Consider the following 16863-nt stretch of genomic DNA (forward strand, 5'->3'; position numbering starts at 1 on the left):
AAATTTTCAAGCAGTATTAATACTTTTTCAGTGACTGTACATATTGCAGAAATATGTAAAAATAAATTTCTTTCTGTGGCCGGAGCAGTGGGAAGCAGTGTCTTGCACGTGTGTGTAAAGTTTAATTCAAGTTAGTCATTGCGTTAGCTTAAAAACAAAAGATCCAAAAAGTTGCAGTTCCGTGAATGGCTGCTAGATGGTAGGTGCATGTGGTAGGACTAAAGGCATTTATACAATATAGAAGCGAAAACAGAAAAAAACATTTTTTTTTAGAAGTTACAAAACTACTTCTCTAATTGGCCACACGGTGGAGAGCCCATACTGTACACTGACTTGACACTGCTTCCCACATGAAACATTTCATCATTGGGCAGCTGTCCACTAAGTTTCTTTTTAGTTTTTGAGATATAGCTGTGTGAAGATTGCTCTCATAGACAGCAATGCAAAAAACATCATACAAATATTCATAACAATTATTGTACATCAGCTTTCAGCCCACAAAGTAATGGCTCATCTCTCCTAACAGTAATTAACATATTATAATTGAAACCATGTTTCTAGCTGGCAGCATGTAGGATTATTAGCATTTTAAAAAACAATGAGAAACATGATCTAGCTGAATGGACACATCTGTTATTTTTGTGCATTAGTGTGGTTTGATCATTTGGCTTATACACACATCCGTTGTCATGGTTTGACAAAGGTGGACCCAAGTGTAAACAGAGACCAGTAGTGTGATAAATGTGACAGTTTACAGGGGAATCAAAAGACAAGCAGCAATCAAACTCAAAACCAATCCAGAAGGGAGGACAAAAACCATCATTAACAAAACCAACGGCCCAATAACTAAAGAAAAGTTGGGAAGCTGAACATGAGCAAAGAAAAACACAAGGTTATAGTAATCTCCATCACATTCAATGCAGAAAGTATAATTTGCTCTATAGTTCACCACCTGACTTGCATCAGTTTCAATAAGTCACAACTGTGTCTATCGTATAGATAGAGGATGTGAGCTGTTACTAGTCCACTTTTCAGTGGGCAGCTGGGTGAATCAGATAATTTACATTATATTACTGTCTTCATTTTATGTTTTTAACCTGTATTGCACTTTGGTCAACTTAATTGATTTAGGTGCTTAACAAATAAAGATACATTTACTTTATTCTTCAGTCAGTCATCAAAGATAATACAATAAAATACAAACAAGTCAACAACTGAAGTGCAAGTCACTGACGGACCCTGGACCTAATGAGTTCCATGGAGGATTAAGCAGTCAAATAAAAGCAATGTACACACTCAAAGAGTTCTCTCTGCAGGATCTGAGGATGAGCACACTATAGGAGATGAACTGTAAGTGAATTAGAGAATGTCACTACAATCTTCAAAGTGAATCTTCTTCTCTACATTTAATTTCATGTTTTTCTGTTACATCGTTTGGATATTTAAATATTATGAGTCATCTTAATGGATGAAGACGTGAATGCAACATATTTAATTCTTGGTGGCCATGTGGAAGTTCAGAAATACAGATATGTTTATTTTATGACTTTTCTAATAGTTTACATTCTCATAATCTGCAGTAATTGTACTATTGTGTATTTGATCTGGAAACACCAAAACCTCCATGAGCCTATGTACATTTTCATTGCAGCTTTGTTACTGAACTCTGTTTTTCTCAGCACCAACATCTACCCAAAGCTTCTGATCGATTTTCTATCTGAAAAACAGATCATAACTTATCAGGCCTGCGTAATTCAGTATTTTCTGTTTTATGCTTTAGGCTGTTCAGAGTTCTTACTGTTGGCAGCTATGTCCTATGATAGATATGTGTCTATATGTAAACCTCTGCAATATCCAACGATCATGAGGAAAACTACTGTCAGTCTTCTTCTGGCTTTAGCTTGGTTTCTGCCTGCATGTCAGCTTGTGGGATTAGCAGCAATGAGTGCTAATCAGAAACTCTGTAGCTTCACTCTCAAAGTCATTTATTGTAATAACACATTTTACAAACTTTTCTGTGTAACTTCAAGAGCAATATCTGTTTATGGCCTAGTAATTTTGTTAAATGTTGTTGTAGTTCCTGTCATCTTCATAATTTTTACTTACAGCAGAATATTTATAATCTGTTACCACAGCAGTGCAGAAGTCAGGAAGAAAGCTGCACAGACCTGTTTACCTCATCTGCTGGTTTTAATCCACTATTTTTGTTTATTTGCTTATGATGTTATTACAGTTCGACTAGAATATGATTTTCCAAAAACTGCACGTTTAATTATGACTTTACAGTTAGTTTTGTATAATCCTCTTTTTAATCCAATAGTATATGGACTTAAAATGAAAGAAATTTATAGACACCTCAAGAGGTTGTTCTGTCAAGAAAAATAAATTAATATTATTCATCTTTTAATGATTTTTTAAATTTAAAAAATATAAAGTGGAGTGATTTTTAAATCTGTTTAAAATAATTGTCAGTGATATTAATTAAGTACATTCTGAGAAAATGGAGTTTGAACCGACAATCACTGCCACACAGTAATGATTTTTCAGCCTCTAAATGATCACTTTTCTCAGTTTTGCCCTGACATATTTGTGCTATTTTTACAAGTTTCACTCTATTTTAATTGTACTTTAATCTATATAAATTCATATACCAAAACCTAGAAAGTGTGATCAGTTCATTCGATGACACCGTGATGTTCAGATCAGTACTCTGGGGGTTTACTGTAAGGTCATTTTTATTTTTAGGACACAGTGTAGAGGGAAGGATCCTTAAAAACCTTTTCTTTTGTTGACCTTAACCTGCAGTGCCTTGAAAATGTATTCATACCCCTCACATTACAACCACAACCATAAATGTATTTTATTGGGATTTTATGTGATAGACCAACAAAAAGTTGCACATAATTGTGAAGTGAAAGAAAAAATGGTAAATAGTTTTCAAATTTTTTTACTAGTAAATATCTGAAAACTGTGTTGTGCATTTGTATTCAGCCCCCTTTACTCTGACACCACTAACTAAAATCCAGTGGAACCAACTGCCTTCAGAAGTTACCTAATTAGTGAATAGAGTCCATCTGTATGTAATTTAATCTCAGTATAAATACAGCTGTTCTGTGAAGCCCTCAGAGGTTTGTTAGAGAACATTAGTGAACAAACAGCATCATGAAGTCCAAGGAACAAAAGGGTTAGTTTATAAAAAAATATCCCAAGCTTTGAACATCTCACAGAGCACTGTACAATCTATGATGCAAAAATGGAAAGGGTGTGACACAACTGCAACCTACCAAGACATGGACGTCCACCTAAATTGACAGACAGCATTAATCAGAGAAGCAGCCACGAGGCCCATGGTATCTCTGGAGGAGCTGCAGAGATCCACATCTCAGGTGGGAGAATCTGTCCACAGGACAACTGTTAGTCGTGTACACAAATCTGGCCTTTATGTAAGAGTGGCAAGAAGAAACACATTGTTGAAAGAAAGACATAAGAAGTCCCCACAAGCCATGTGGGGGACACATCAAATGTGGAAGCCGGTGCTTTGGTCAGATGAGACCAAAATTTAACTTTTTGGCCTGAATGCAAAATGCACATCACCCTGAACACATCATCCCTGGTAGATGCTTTTCTTCAGCAAGGACAGGGAAGCTGGTCAGAGTGGGAAGATGGATGGAGCCAAATACAGGACAATCTTAGAGGAAAACCTGTTAGAGTCTGCAAAAGACTTGAGACTGGGGGGGAGGGGCTAAATACAAAGATACGCCACACTTTTCAAATATTTATTTGTAAAAAACATTGACAACCATTTCATAATAATTTTTCTTCCACTGCACAATTATGTACCACTTTGTGTTGGTCTCCCACATAAAATCCCAATAAAATACATTTACATTTATGGTTGTAACGTGACAAAATGTGGAAAATTTAAAGGGTATGAATATTTTTTCAAGGCACTGTACCTGTAATTCCACAGCAGTCAGGAGGGTTGTTTCAGTCAGATAACCACTTCTAAAGCCGTACTGATTAACATCAAGAAAGTTGTACAGAGGAAGAAAATGGGATATTTTGTTGACCCCCCCCCCAGCTTCTGTTAGATTCTAAACAGGAGCACCTCATCAGTAAACCAGTTTTCGCCCCCAAATATCTGATTCCAAAGTTAATTTATGGCCAGCACAAAGCTTCTAGAAAGAGGGGTTATATTCTGATTTACTCATCCATCGATTGTCCTTATCACAAATGAGATTTTAACAAAAAATAAACTTTGGGAGCATTAATGAATTTTATTAAAAATCCATAGAAATGAAGCCATTTAATGAAGCGTTGAATTCATCAGGTCACAAGCCCCAAACAGGTCTAACAATGTGTGTGGAGACAGGCCTCCAGAGACTGACAAAGTTGTTTACCTGTGAGTCACTCATGGCAGAAAGTTTAATGAGATCCATGGAGGGTGAAGAGGTCGGATAAAATATTTGGTGGCTCAAACAGTTCTTTTTGAAAGATGTGGATATGAGCTCATACTAAATGAATGTCGCTGTCAGTTAACTGATGAGGAGAAATGTGGCAGTAATTTGTCTAAATTTCTATTCACAAATTTATGTTATATTTTCTGCCTGTTTCATTTTCTTAATGGAGGAAGATTTGAATGTAACATATTTCATTCTTGGTGGGCATGTGGAAGTTAACAAATACAGTTACTTGTACTTCCTGACTTTTCTTATAGTTTATCTTCTCATAATCTGCAGTAATTGTACTATTATGTACTTGATCTGGAAACATCAAAACCTCCATGAGCCTATGTACATTTTCATTGCAGCTTTGTTACTGAACTCTGTTCTTTTCAGCACTAACATTTACCCAAAGCTTTTAATTGACTTTTTATCCGACAAACAGATCATATCTTTTTATGCCTGTCTTGTCCAATATTCATTATTTTATGCTTTGAGTAGTTCAGAGTTCTTACTGTTAGCAGCCATGGCCTATGACAGATATGTGTCTATATGTAAACCTCTGCAATATCCAACTATCATGAAGAAAAGAACCATCAGTATTTTTCTGGCTTTAGCTTGGCTTCTGCCTGCTTGTCAGCAAGTAGGTTTAGCAACATTGTTTGCTAATCAGAAACTCTGCAGCTTCTCTCTGAAAGTCATTTTTTGTAATAACACAATTTACAAACTCTTCTGTGTGACTTCAAGAGCAATAACATTTTATGGTTTGTTTATTTTGCTAAACACTGTGGTTTTTCCTGTGATCTTCATCGTTTTTACTTACACCAGGATACTTATAATATGTTATCACAGCTGTGGAGAAGTCAAGAAAAAAGCTGCACAGACCTGTTTGCCTCACCTGGTTGTTTTAACCAATTTTTTCTGTTTGTTTGTATGTGATGTTATTACAGTTCGACTGGAATATGATTTTCCAAAAACTGCACGTTTGATAATGTCTTTACAGTTATTTTTGTATAATCCTCTTTTTAATCCTTTTATCTATGGACTTAAAATGAAGAAAATAGCAACACACCTTACAAGGTTGTTCTGCCAAGGAAAAGTGAAATCATAATCTTAATACTGATATTTTTGTCAGTGCAGATCAAGAATGCAGAGGTGTGATTCTGTGTAAACTAATTGTCAGTAATAATAGTGACATGTGAGATTTATTAATATGCAGTAAAGACCTTTGTCAACCTACCAAATGTGATGACTGATGAATTTTTCAGACATTTAGACCTTTTTAGAGCTGAGAGTTTGCTTGTTGGTGTTCGTGTCCAAGTAAATCCTGCACACATGATAGAAAGAAATATGCAAGATATTCTAGGAATTTCAGGGACTGTTTATATGTGTGTAAACTTTCAAAGCGCCTAGAAGACAATGCCCTGATGTTTGCACAAAAATGAGTATAAACTGTTTTGCACTGTGTAGCCTACAACTCTGTGACACATTTCATAAATAAAAAAACCAACCATAACCCTAACGGTTACATAATAACAATGCACAAATGTACATCATCAGAACTAACATAGAATTCATAAAACAAAGAATATAGTAAAATAGTGAACATTAAATTAGTCCAAACGTTTGTGTTTCCCTTGATAAATGAATTCTTGACTAAGTAATTTTTGATAAAGGGATGTTTGTACTAGCTGAAAGCCTGTTCTAGTGTCTATTTTTCCTCTCAGACAAAAGTTGATAGAAGTTCCATCCTATTACCCTTAAATTGAGTTTTTCTGAACTTCAGCAGTGGGACCACGCCTCAAACACTCCCTTTCCAATCTACTGTCTACAAATATCCTCCTGCCTTAATCATCAGAGTGCTCTCATTTTTCATACCCCCCCTTTCCTGTTTACCTCCTGTAATCCTTCCCCAAACCGCACTTGTCCTGGGCCATGGTTCCTCACTCCAGACGCCATCCTGTTCCATCTTCCATCACAGTTCTTATTCAGCATATAATGCACATACGTTTTTTCATTTTTCATGGTCACTAAATTACCTGTTTCTATGGTTTCTTTTTGTGGAATTTTTAATTGTTACATTAAAAGCCAATTTAAAAAAAATCTCTCAGCATCAGATTGTGAAATCTATTAGATATTAGATTCCAAATGTTGTGTTATTGCACAATAAGCCACCTTAAACCTTTATAAAGTTTCTGTAATATCATGACCAATTACTACATTTGTTTATGGTTTTGTCTGGACATCACACCACAGGAGCTGCCAGAACCCTGCCCATGCCTCTTTGGTGTTTGGTGACAAACAGAGAGCTCGTGTTTTGCTTAATTGCTGCATGCTGTTGTTGCCTAGGCAACAAAAAACACCTGGAAGAGTTTGGGAGCAAACCTTTACGTCCTGAAACCCTCAAAGACCCCAGCGGCTCTAAAGTAGGCAAACTAAAACTCCATGTTTAAGCTCTATAAAAGGTAAATGGCCACTCATATATTACTTTTATCTATGTGAATTATGTGAATGTCTGCTATTAAAATATTGATTGATGTTGATAATCCCGGGCTGGCTGCGGACTTTCTGTGTGGAGTTTGCATGTTCTCCTCACAGTCCAAAGACATGCATGTCTGCTTAACTGCTGACTCTGAATTGCCTGTAGGTGTGACTGGTTGTCTGTCTGTGTATTAAAATGATGGATAAGTTACGTATTTATAAAAAGTTTAAGTCTCAGAAATGTCAAACATTCTGCTGGCTTTTTAGTACACAATTTATTATTTCCAAAAATACTTTTAAATAATTTTGCAACTGTGCCACCATATGTTCAGCTTTTGCCACAGTTTAACCAACCCAGTAAAAACATTTCTTCACATCAGTGAATCTGAAAAAGGGTTTTACTGATTGTTATTAGTTTGCACATTTTCTCAGAACATGTCAGTACTGACATTAAACACTTCACACACATCAAAAAAATCCCATCTGTGTCCCATCATTCTAATTAAGAAAAACATGACACTGATAGTAAACTAAATAATATCTCATCTTTCTTTGCAGAACAAACTCTTAAGGTGTTTAGAAATTTCTTTCATTTTAAGTCCATACATAAGTGGATTGAAAAGAGGATTATACAAAATAAATTGTAAGGTCATAATAAAATGTGCAATTTTTGGAAAGTCATATTCCACTCGAACTGTAATAACGTCCCACATGAACAAACAAAAATAATTTATTAATACCAGCAGGTGAGGTAAACACGTCTGTGAAGCTTTTTTCCTGACCTCTCCACTGCTCCGATAACATATCAAAAGTATCCTGGCATATGTAAAAATGATGAAGATCACAGGTAAAACAGCATTATGACACAAAGCCAACACACCTAAAACAGATATCGCATGAGAACTCGCACAGAAAAGTTTGTAAATGGAGTTATTACAATAAATGACTTTCAGAGTGAAGCTACAGAGTTTCTGATTAGCACTCAGTGTTGCTAATCCCACAAAGTGACAAACAGGGAGAATCCAAGATAAAACCAGAAATATACTGATGGTTTTTTTCCTCATGATAGTTGGATATTGCAGAGGTTTACATATAGACACATATCTGTCATAGGACATGGCTGTCAATAGAAAGAACTCTGAACCACCCAAAGAGTAAAACAAAAAATATTGAACAATACAGGCCTGATGAGATATGATCTGTTTTTCAGATAATAAGTCCATCAAAAGCTTTGGGTAGATGATAGTGCTGAAAATACCAGAGTTCAGTAACAAAGCTCCAATGAAAATGTACATAGGCTCATGGAGGTTTTGGTGTTTCCAGATCAAGTACACAATAGTACAATTACTGCAGATTATGAGAATATAAACTATTAGAAAAGTCATGAAATAAACATATCTGTATTTCTGAACTTCCACGTGTCCATCCAGAAATAAATACGTTACATTGAAATCTTCCCCCATTAAAAAAGCCTAATATATTTAATTATTAAAGCAGACAGACAATATAAAATGATTATTTAACTATAAATGTAGAGAAGATGTTGTTAATAATGCAGTGACATGTCTCCTGTATTAGATTCTCTAAAACATTCACAGTTACCTGAGCTTGAAATGCACATAGTTTATAATCATCTCTTAATGTTGCAATGAGAACTGATCAAGCCTGTAAAACTTTTATCAGACTGCTGGACCCTCCATGGATCTCATTAAACTTTTCACCATGAGAGACTAACATGCACACACAACTTTGTCAAACTCTGGAGGCCTGAATCCACGTGTTGCTATAGAACTTGTTTTCATGACACATTCAGAAAATGTATTAAAAGACGTCTCTCTCTTCTCAACAGTCTGTAAAACCCCCAAGCTCTCCTATTGGAAAATGCCTGGGCTTTCCCAAGATATTGTAGGTTTTGTAATTTAGGACTTTATGGTTTATGCTAAACCTGAACCCATTTCTCAAATTTCTTCTTAATACTGTTTTTTTTTTTCACACTCCTCTAATTCCATGCACTACCATTACCTCTGGTGTGGGTAAGTTTTATAACCAAAAGCAGTGATGGTGTTGACTAGTGCTGTGACTTTTTCCCCCCTCATCATGTACGGGCAGCAGCAAAACTCTTCAGCTCAGTGAACCCACGATGGTGGAACGAGCTACCAAACTCTGCACACTCACTCCCAATGTTCAAAAATCTGCTGAAAACAGACTTTGCTTTGATGTTTTCTCCTTGATGTTGAGTTTTGCTGCGTTGTGCCTCACTTGTAAGTCGCTTTGGATAAAAGCCTCTGAATGACTAAATGAAAATGTAATGGGATGTACCAGTGTTTTATGTTTGGGGTGTTGTTTTAGCACTGGATGCTGTGTTTCAAGCCATTATCCATCCATCCAACAGCCATTATCTGTAACCACTTATCTTGTTAAGGGTCATAATTAACATAACATGCACGTCTTTGGGCTGTGGGATGAAACCGCCGGGAACTTGCAAAGTCCAGCAAGGTGGTAGCACCAACCACTCCCTCGGCGTGCTGCCCCTGAAGCCACTATTTAACAATATGTACAATTAGTCTATTGAATTGCAGGCTGCAGAAAGCTGATAATGGATGAAAATAATAATTATTTCATCCTAGTAATTCAATAAAAAATGTATGTTGTCAGTTCATGTGTATTTTTATAGTACATAACAGTAGACCCACTACTAAACCACACATTAGTGAGACTCGGGTTGTTGAGGTGTTCACCTTGTGTCCCTCTACCTGATTCTAGTCTAAAAGTCAGGATAGGTTTCAGTGAGTGGATACTGCCAAGCAAAAAGGGGAGCACTGTCGATCAGTCAGACAACTGAGACAGGCTGTTTGTAACGTAAGTGGTGGACGGCCATACTATACTGTCTCCTCTGATTGGAATTAATGGGACGCTTGGATACAATTCCCTCAGTACCTCTGGGGGACTGTGATTTCTTCAACGAGTGCCTTGAGTTCCTAGTAGAACTACTAGCTGTGAGCATGCATCCATATTTTTTGCGATATTGTTGCATATGTTCAAGGTTCAAGATTGAAGATTCAAACAACTTTATTCATCCCATTGGGGAATATTGCCTTGTTACGGCTGCTCTCCACGTGAAATGTAGAAAAGGAAGGAAAAACCTTCCCCCGACCAAGTACAAGTACAAACTACTGATCAATAAGTAAGAATAAACCCAGCTAGAGGAGAAAAACATAAATAAAATAAAAACAATACTATTTGATCATTTGATCTTTTTACAGAAGGGGGACGAGTTGAAAAGATTAATGGTCACTGGGAGAAAGGATCTCCAGTGATGTTCTGTGGAGCACTTGACTATGATCAGTCTCTGGCTGAAAGTTTTCCTCTGTGCAGCAAGCACACAGTGGAGTGGGTGGGAGGGATTGAGAGAAATTTGGACAACATTCTCCTCTCAGCCACAACATGCAGAAGGTCCAGCATCTCCCGCAGGAAAGAACCTCCTTATTAATTTGTCCAGTTACTGGCTGCCACCTTCATATTGCTGCCCCAGCAAACCACAGCATAGAAGATGGAGCTGGCTACCATGGACTCATAAAACATCCACAGCATGGTGCTGCAGATTTTGCAGACTCAAGTCTCCTTAGAAAATACATCCTGCTCTGTGCTTTCGATGTACAGTATAGTGATGCTGCATTAACGGACCAGTCCAGTTTATTGTCCAGGTGGACATCCAGGTATTTGTACTTCCACACCCAAAGGATTGACAGGAGTCTCGGACATCCTGAAGTCCACCACCAACCAGTTCCTTTGTTTTACTGATGTTGAGCTGGAGATGATTGTGCTAACACAGGTTAACAAAACGGATCATAGGGTCACAGCGTCAGAAAGTTCTGCGAATGGACCTATTGGGGTCCAGAAAAATCCAGACAGCCGTGGGGGTTTTAACGAGCATGCTCTTTAATTTCTCCCCCAGCAGGACAGGCTGCATTGTGTTAAAAGAGCTGGAGAAGTCAAAGAACAAGTCCCATTGTTATTGCCCTTTACATCCCACCGTCGGCTTCTCGTGACACAGCTTGTCAACACAATCACTGCTAAGCTACAAAATCAAGATCAAATGCTTTCATGATCCTCACAGGATTTCCTAACACACATTACTTGTAGAAGGTGTTCTCAGGAGGCTACTAAGACTCTGCAGGGGTGCTTTGAAGCCACAGGCTGGAATGTATTCTGTGAGCCCCATGGAGACAACATTGACTTAGCGACAGACCATGTCATAGAATACATAAACCTCTGTTTGGACAACACCATCCCAACCAGGACAGTGGTGTTCTTCTCCAACAATAAACCCTGGATCACCGGTGACCTGAATAAGCTGCTCAGCTGAAAGAAGAGCGCCTTCAGGGATGGGGACAGATATCTGCTGAAGTCTGTGCAGAAGGAGATAAAATTGAAACTGAGCGAGAACTGGAGAACCAGATCCAGCAAATTAGCACGAAGAATGTGTGGTCAAACATTGAATATGTCTTTGCTGAAATGGCACTGGACAGTTCATAGGATTGTCAAAATGTGCAAACCTTGTTGCTGGACAGTTATCACTCCTGGAACTACCCAGTGTCTCACCCAGTGAACATCTCTTTAGAAGTGATTGTTAAAAGTGACTTTAAAAGTGACTCACTCCCTGCTCCTGCATAAAAAGGCAAACCACCTATTAAAAGTTTCTACTGGCTTTGTGGAACTCAAGCATTTCTCTTCTTGCCATTAGGGTGGTCAGGATGATGTTTTTTGGTTAACCTCACAATTATAAACTTAGCCTAAGTCCCAATTAATATATCACATAGGAAACATATGTTACTCTGATTCCTGATTATTCTGACAATATCAATATTGTGATCATAGCACTGGAGAAGATATAAGGTGTTATTGCTCCTTCTGAATTTGCCGGTGTCAGGTTTAACAAGTGGTTATTAGACAATTGTGGTCCTTTGGGTGCATGGATTGCACTCTCGTTATTGAGAATTACAGACCCATCTCTTTTTTTCTATTTCTGGCCAAGACTTTTGAAAGGGCAGTCTTTGATCAACTCTCAGATTTGCTCCTCCTTGATGTCAACCAGTCGGGCTTCAACAGTGCTCACTCCACAGAAATGGCAGTCCTGATGGTCATGGAATCCCTGCAGGCTGCAAAAGCCACAGGTCAGTCTTCTGTCTTAATTCTACTTGATCTCCCTGCAGCCTTTGACATGATAAACCATCACATTCTCCTGTCTCCATCCCTGGAACAGCTCCGGCCTGGCTTTGGTCTTACTTACATGGACAGACTTTCAAGGCATATTTCTAAATCTCATAGCCTCTCTACTGGTGTGCCGCAGGGCTCAATGCTTGGGCCTTTTTTTCCCCATCCATACTACATCCCTGGTTTCTATCATCCACTCACATGGCCTTTACTATCATTGCTTTGCTGATAACGCACCTCTCCCTGTCCTTTCCACCAAATGACTGCACTGTCTCAACACACATTTCTAGCTGTCTGTCTGGCATCTCTGCTTTGATGAGAGAAAGAGATCTTAAAAACTGTAGAACAATTTTCTGTGCCCCACTTCTAGGCTATTTAATAGGGAGGCACTTCTCCAAAATAAGATATGTTGCTGATCATATATTTACTAGAAAAAAATTTAAAAAGATATTGGAATTTTTTTTTAAATCTCTGGATGATGTGTAAGGATCAATAAGAATCTAAATATTTTTCTGTCCTGTTTATATAAGCACCATTGAGAACATTTACATTTTGCCCCTTCGAAAACCCAAGTACCCATTTGTTGAAATAGCATCACTACATAAGAAGGCAGGCATCTTTTAAAATAGCACAACTTTAGTCAGAGCTAGGCACAAAAACATCATCTGTAATGCATGAAAATCTTAGACACTAATTAAACATATTATGGTTAGCAAAACAGTCGTGGTCTGATCTACAACGGTTGTTTCACACTAGAGTTGATTTCAGAGTCCTGTTCTATGCCCTTCAAATTTCTTGAAATCAATGTTGGGTAAGAGTCAGTACATCAATGTAAGGTGCATAAAAATATTAAAGAAATAAAACAACCTAAATAAATAAATACCAACTCAGGGCTGCTGCCAAACAGTGAAAGCAGATCAACACGTGTACACTTTTTTCCACCTGGGTCTATTTTACTGCAAAAGTGGTGCCAGCACTTGTACAAAATCATTGTACTTTTATGCAATTTTCCTTGGAGAGGCCTACCTCATTGCATTTGTATCTGTTTGGCAATTTGGCAAAAAGAACACAAAAAGTTATAAATAGATTCATCTGTCCTGTGTAAAATGAAACAGATTTTTAGTGCATGTGTTGCAAATCCTGACAAATACTTTGCGCAGAAATGAAGAATCACATGATTCCTATTACAGGTGAGATTATCCATATGAATAACATTAGTTCATTTTCTGTCGACAGAACAACCCTTTAAGATGTTTAAAAATTTCTTTCATTTTCAATCCATATACAATTGGATTCAAAAGGGGATTATAAACAACAACTGGTAAAGTCATTATTAACCGTGCAATTTTTGGGAAATCATATTCCAGTCGAACAATAATAAGATCATATGTTATCAATACAAAATGATTGATTAAAAGCAACAGATGAGGTAAACAGGTCTGTGCAGCTTTTTTTCGGACATCTCCACTGCTGCGATAACAGATCTTGAGTATTCTGGTGTAAGTATAAATGATGAAGAACACAGCAAACCCAGCATTATCTAACAATGTGATCACACCAAAAATAGTTATTGCTTTTGGAGTCACACAGAAAAGTTTGAAAAATGTGTTATTACAAAAAATGACTTTCAGAGTGAAGCTACAGAGTTTTTGATTAGCACACATGGTTGCTAATGCAACAAAGTGACAAACAGGATAAAGCCAAGATAAAAACAGAAATATATTGACAGTTCTTTTCCTCATGATAGTTGGATATTGCAGAGGTTTACATATAGATACATATCTGTCATAGGCCATGGCTGCCAACAGTAAAAACTCTGAATCAACTAAACTATAAAACATAAAATATTGAACAATGCAGGCCTGATAAGATATGATCTGTTTTTCAGATAACAAGTCAATCAAAAGCTTTGGGTAGATGTTAGTGCTGAAAATAACAGAGTTCAGTAGCAAAGCAGCAATGAAAATGTACATAGGCTCATGGAGGCTTTGGTGTTTCCAGATCAAGTACACAATAGTACAATTACTGCAGATTATAAGAATGTAAACTATAAAAACTAACATAAAATAAAGGTATCTGTATTTGTTAACTTCCACATGCCCATCGAGAATTAAATATGTCACATTTACTTCTTTGTCCATTAAGAAAATCAGTAATTGCTTATTTTAAAAGGCAGATAATAAAATATGAAAAGTTCATAGATTTAAAAACAATTGCTTTACTTTGCAACAATTCGCCAATACTGGATTCATTTACTCCATTACAGTTTCCTGACCTGGAACTTCACTTCTGTTTGTGTTGATCTCCAAATCCAGCAAAGAGAACAGTGTGAGCCTGTAAAATGTTTTATAAGACTGTTTTTCTCTCAATGGATCTCATTAAAGTTGGTGACTAACATGTAAACACCTTTATTAAACTCTGGAGGCCTGAAGGAGTTTCTTCTTAAAATCCCTAAAATGTCTTAAGAGGAAAATAAAAATGAAATTTTTTTTTTTGTAACCATACAAAGGCCAGTAAGGCCTCACTAAAGCTCCTAAACATTAACTTAGGTTTTACACAAATTCTGATCACTCTAGTTAAAATGGTCATGGTCAAAGTGAAGCACTATATCTGAAGGTGAACCAAGGCCAAAAAACAAACCAACAAAAGGATCTATTTCCCACAGAAAGTGCTAACTAACCGCTAAGAGGAAACAAACAAACAAAAAGCCCATCTCTAACCCTAACTCCCTACTGTGAAAACAAGACAAACCAGCAGAAAGAATGGTAATATGTACAATGGAGATGGTGATAAGTAATCTTATTTACAAAATAATCAATAAATACACAAAACTATGGCACAAGGCCCAACAATGCAACTAATCCAAAGTTTACAAAACAGTTTAGAGGACAGATAATAGGTGCTACTATCAGAGAAACCAGACTTTCTAAATTCCAGGAAGTGTAAGATGGACCATTCACCTTCCAGCACTTCCCCCCAATCCAGCCAATCACACAGTGCACACAGATCCCCACAAACAAAGAGCACTCACTCTTACTCAAAAACAGTCACACAAAACACAACTTAAACAGAACAATAATTTACATCACATTCGGCCAAGGCCGTAACACCCCTCTTCCTAAAAATCAGTCATTCCCCTAAAATTTCTGATAATTAGGAACAGCTAGACACACGTGACAAAGCATCAGCAAAAACATTTTCAGTTCCTTTTTTGTGATAGATTTACGGGTTAAAATCCTGAACGAGGAAGGACCAGCTCATTAATCTATGGTTCAGGTTTTTCATCTGTGCCAAGAACATGAGGGTTGTGAGCAGTAAACACAACAACTTGTAATGGGCTGGAGCCAACATAAACCTCAAAGTGTTGGAGGGTTAGAAGTAATGACTTGGCTTCTTTTTTAATAGTGCTGTATTTTAACTGGATTACAAATATGAATATCCACGAGAAATAAGAGATAAGATGATCGATACATTTTGACATGCAGAAGACCAGACAAAGATTTGCTGACACTATCACAACAAATCGAAACACTTATTACAGACAAGGTTTATCAACATTGATATGACTATTGATATGACTAGTTCATTTGATCTTAACAGAACAACTTCTTGAGGTGTTTATAAATTTCCTTCATTTTTAGTCCGTATATAATTGGATTAAAAATAGGATTATACAAAATCACTTGTAAAGTCATTATTAAACGTGCAGTTTTAGGAAAATCTGATTCTAGTCGAACTATGATAAGATCATATGTTATCAATAAAAAATGATTGATTAAAAGCAGCAGATGAGGTAAACAGGTCTGTGAAGCTTTTTTTCTAACAGCTCTACTGCTCCGATAACATGTTACAAGTATCCTGATGTATGTAAAAACTATGAAGACCACAGGAAACCCGACAATATTTAACACAACGAATACACCATAAACAGTTATCGCTCTAGAAGCTACACAAAAAAGTTTATAAATTGAATTATTACAAAAAATTACTTTCAGAGTGAAGCTACAGAGCTTTTGACAAGAACTCATTGTTGCTAATCCCCCAATTTGACAAACAGGAAGAAGCCAAGATAAAGCCAGTAAAATATTGACAGTTCTTTTCCTCATAATAGTTGGATATTGCAGAGGTTTACATATAGACACATATCTGTCATAGGACATAGCTGCTAACAATAAAAACTCTGAATCAACTAAAACATAAAACATGTAATATTGAACAAGGCAGGCCTGATAAGATATGATCTGTTTTTCAGACAGAAAGTCAATTAAAAGCTTTGGGTAGATGTTGGTGCTGAAAAGAACAGAGTTCAGTAACAAAGCAGCAATGAAAATGTACATAGGCTCATGGAGGTTTTGGTGTTTCCAGATCAAGTACACAATAGTACAATTACTGCAAATTATTAGAAAATATATAATAAAAACTATAATAAAATAAAGGTATCTGTATTTGTTAAGTTCTACTAATCCATCAAGAATTAAATATGTTACATTTACTTCTTCCTCCATTAATTGACTTCCAAGTCAATTAATGTATAAGTATTCAAATAAAAAGTTAAAGACAAAGTTCAAACTCTAAGTTTACTATTTAATCAAATCATGTATTGCACAGTGTAGTTCATTAAATTACCTGCTGTTAAATTTCACTTTATGTGTTAAACTTCAAATGCTACATAGAGAGAAGTTTGAAGTGGTGAAATGGTTTTATCAGACTGTTTCACCCTCCATGG

General features: G+C 36.7%; 3 protein-coding genes across 3 annotated transcripts; 2 read left to right on the plus strand and 1 right to left on the minus strand.

Moving 5' to 3' along the window:
• Positions 1-1464: 1464 nt before the first annotated feature.
• LOC137132871 (olfactory receptor 6N2-like) lies at positions 1465-2385 on the plus strand. Its single transcript, XM_067515884.1, has one exon. The coding sequence runs from the start codon at positions 1465-1467 to the stop codon at positions 2383-2385; it is 921 nt and encodes a 306-aa protein (XP_067371985.1).
• Positions 2386-4623: 2238 nt separating this feature from the next.
• Positions 4624-5553, plus strand: LOC137132872 (olfactory receptor 5AC2-like). Its single transcript, XM_067515885.1, has one exon. The coding sequence runs from the start codon at positions 4624-4626 to the stop codon at positions 5551-5553; it is 930 nt and encodes a 309-aa protein (XP_067371986.1).
• Positions 5554-15730: 10177 nt separating this feature from the next.
• On the minus strand, positions 15731-16642 carry LOC137132449 (olfactory receptor-like protein COR2). The gene has a single exon (XM_067514894.1). It carries the CDS (start codon positions 16640-16642, stop codon positions 15731-15733), a length of 912 nt encoding a protein of 303 aa, XP_067370995.1.
• Positions 16643-16863: the final 221 nt, after the last annotated feature.

Source organism: Channa argus, chromosome 9, assembly GCF_033026475.1.
Source record: "Channa argus isolate prfri chromosome 9, Channa argus male v1.0, whole genome shotgun sequence".
Lineage (NCBI taxonomy): Eukaryota > Metazoa > Chordata > Actinopteri > Anabantiformes > Channidae > Channa > Channa argus.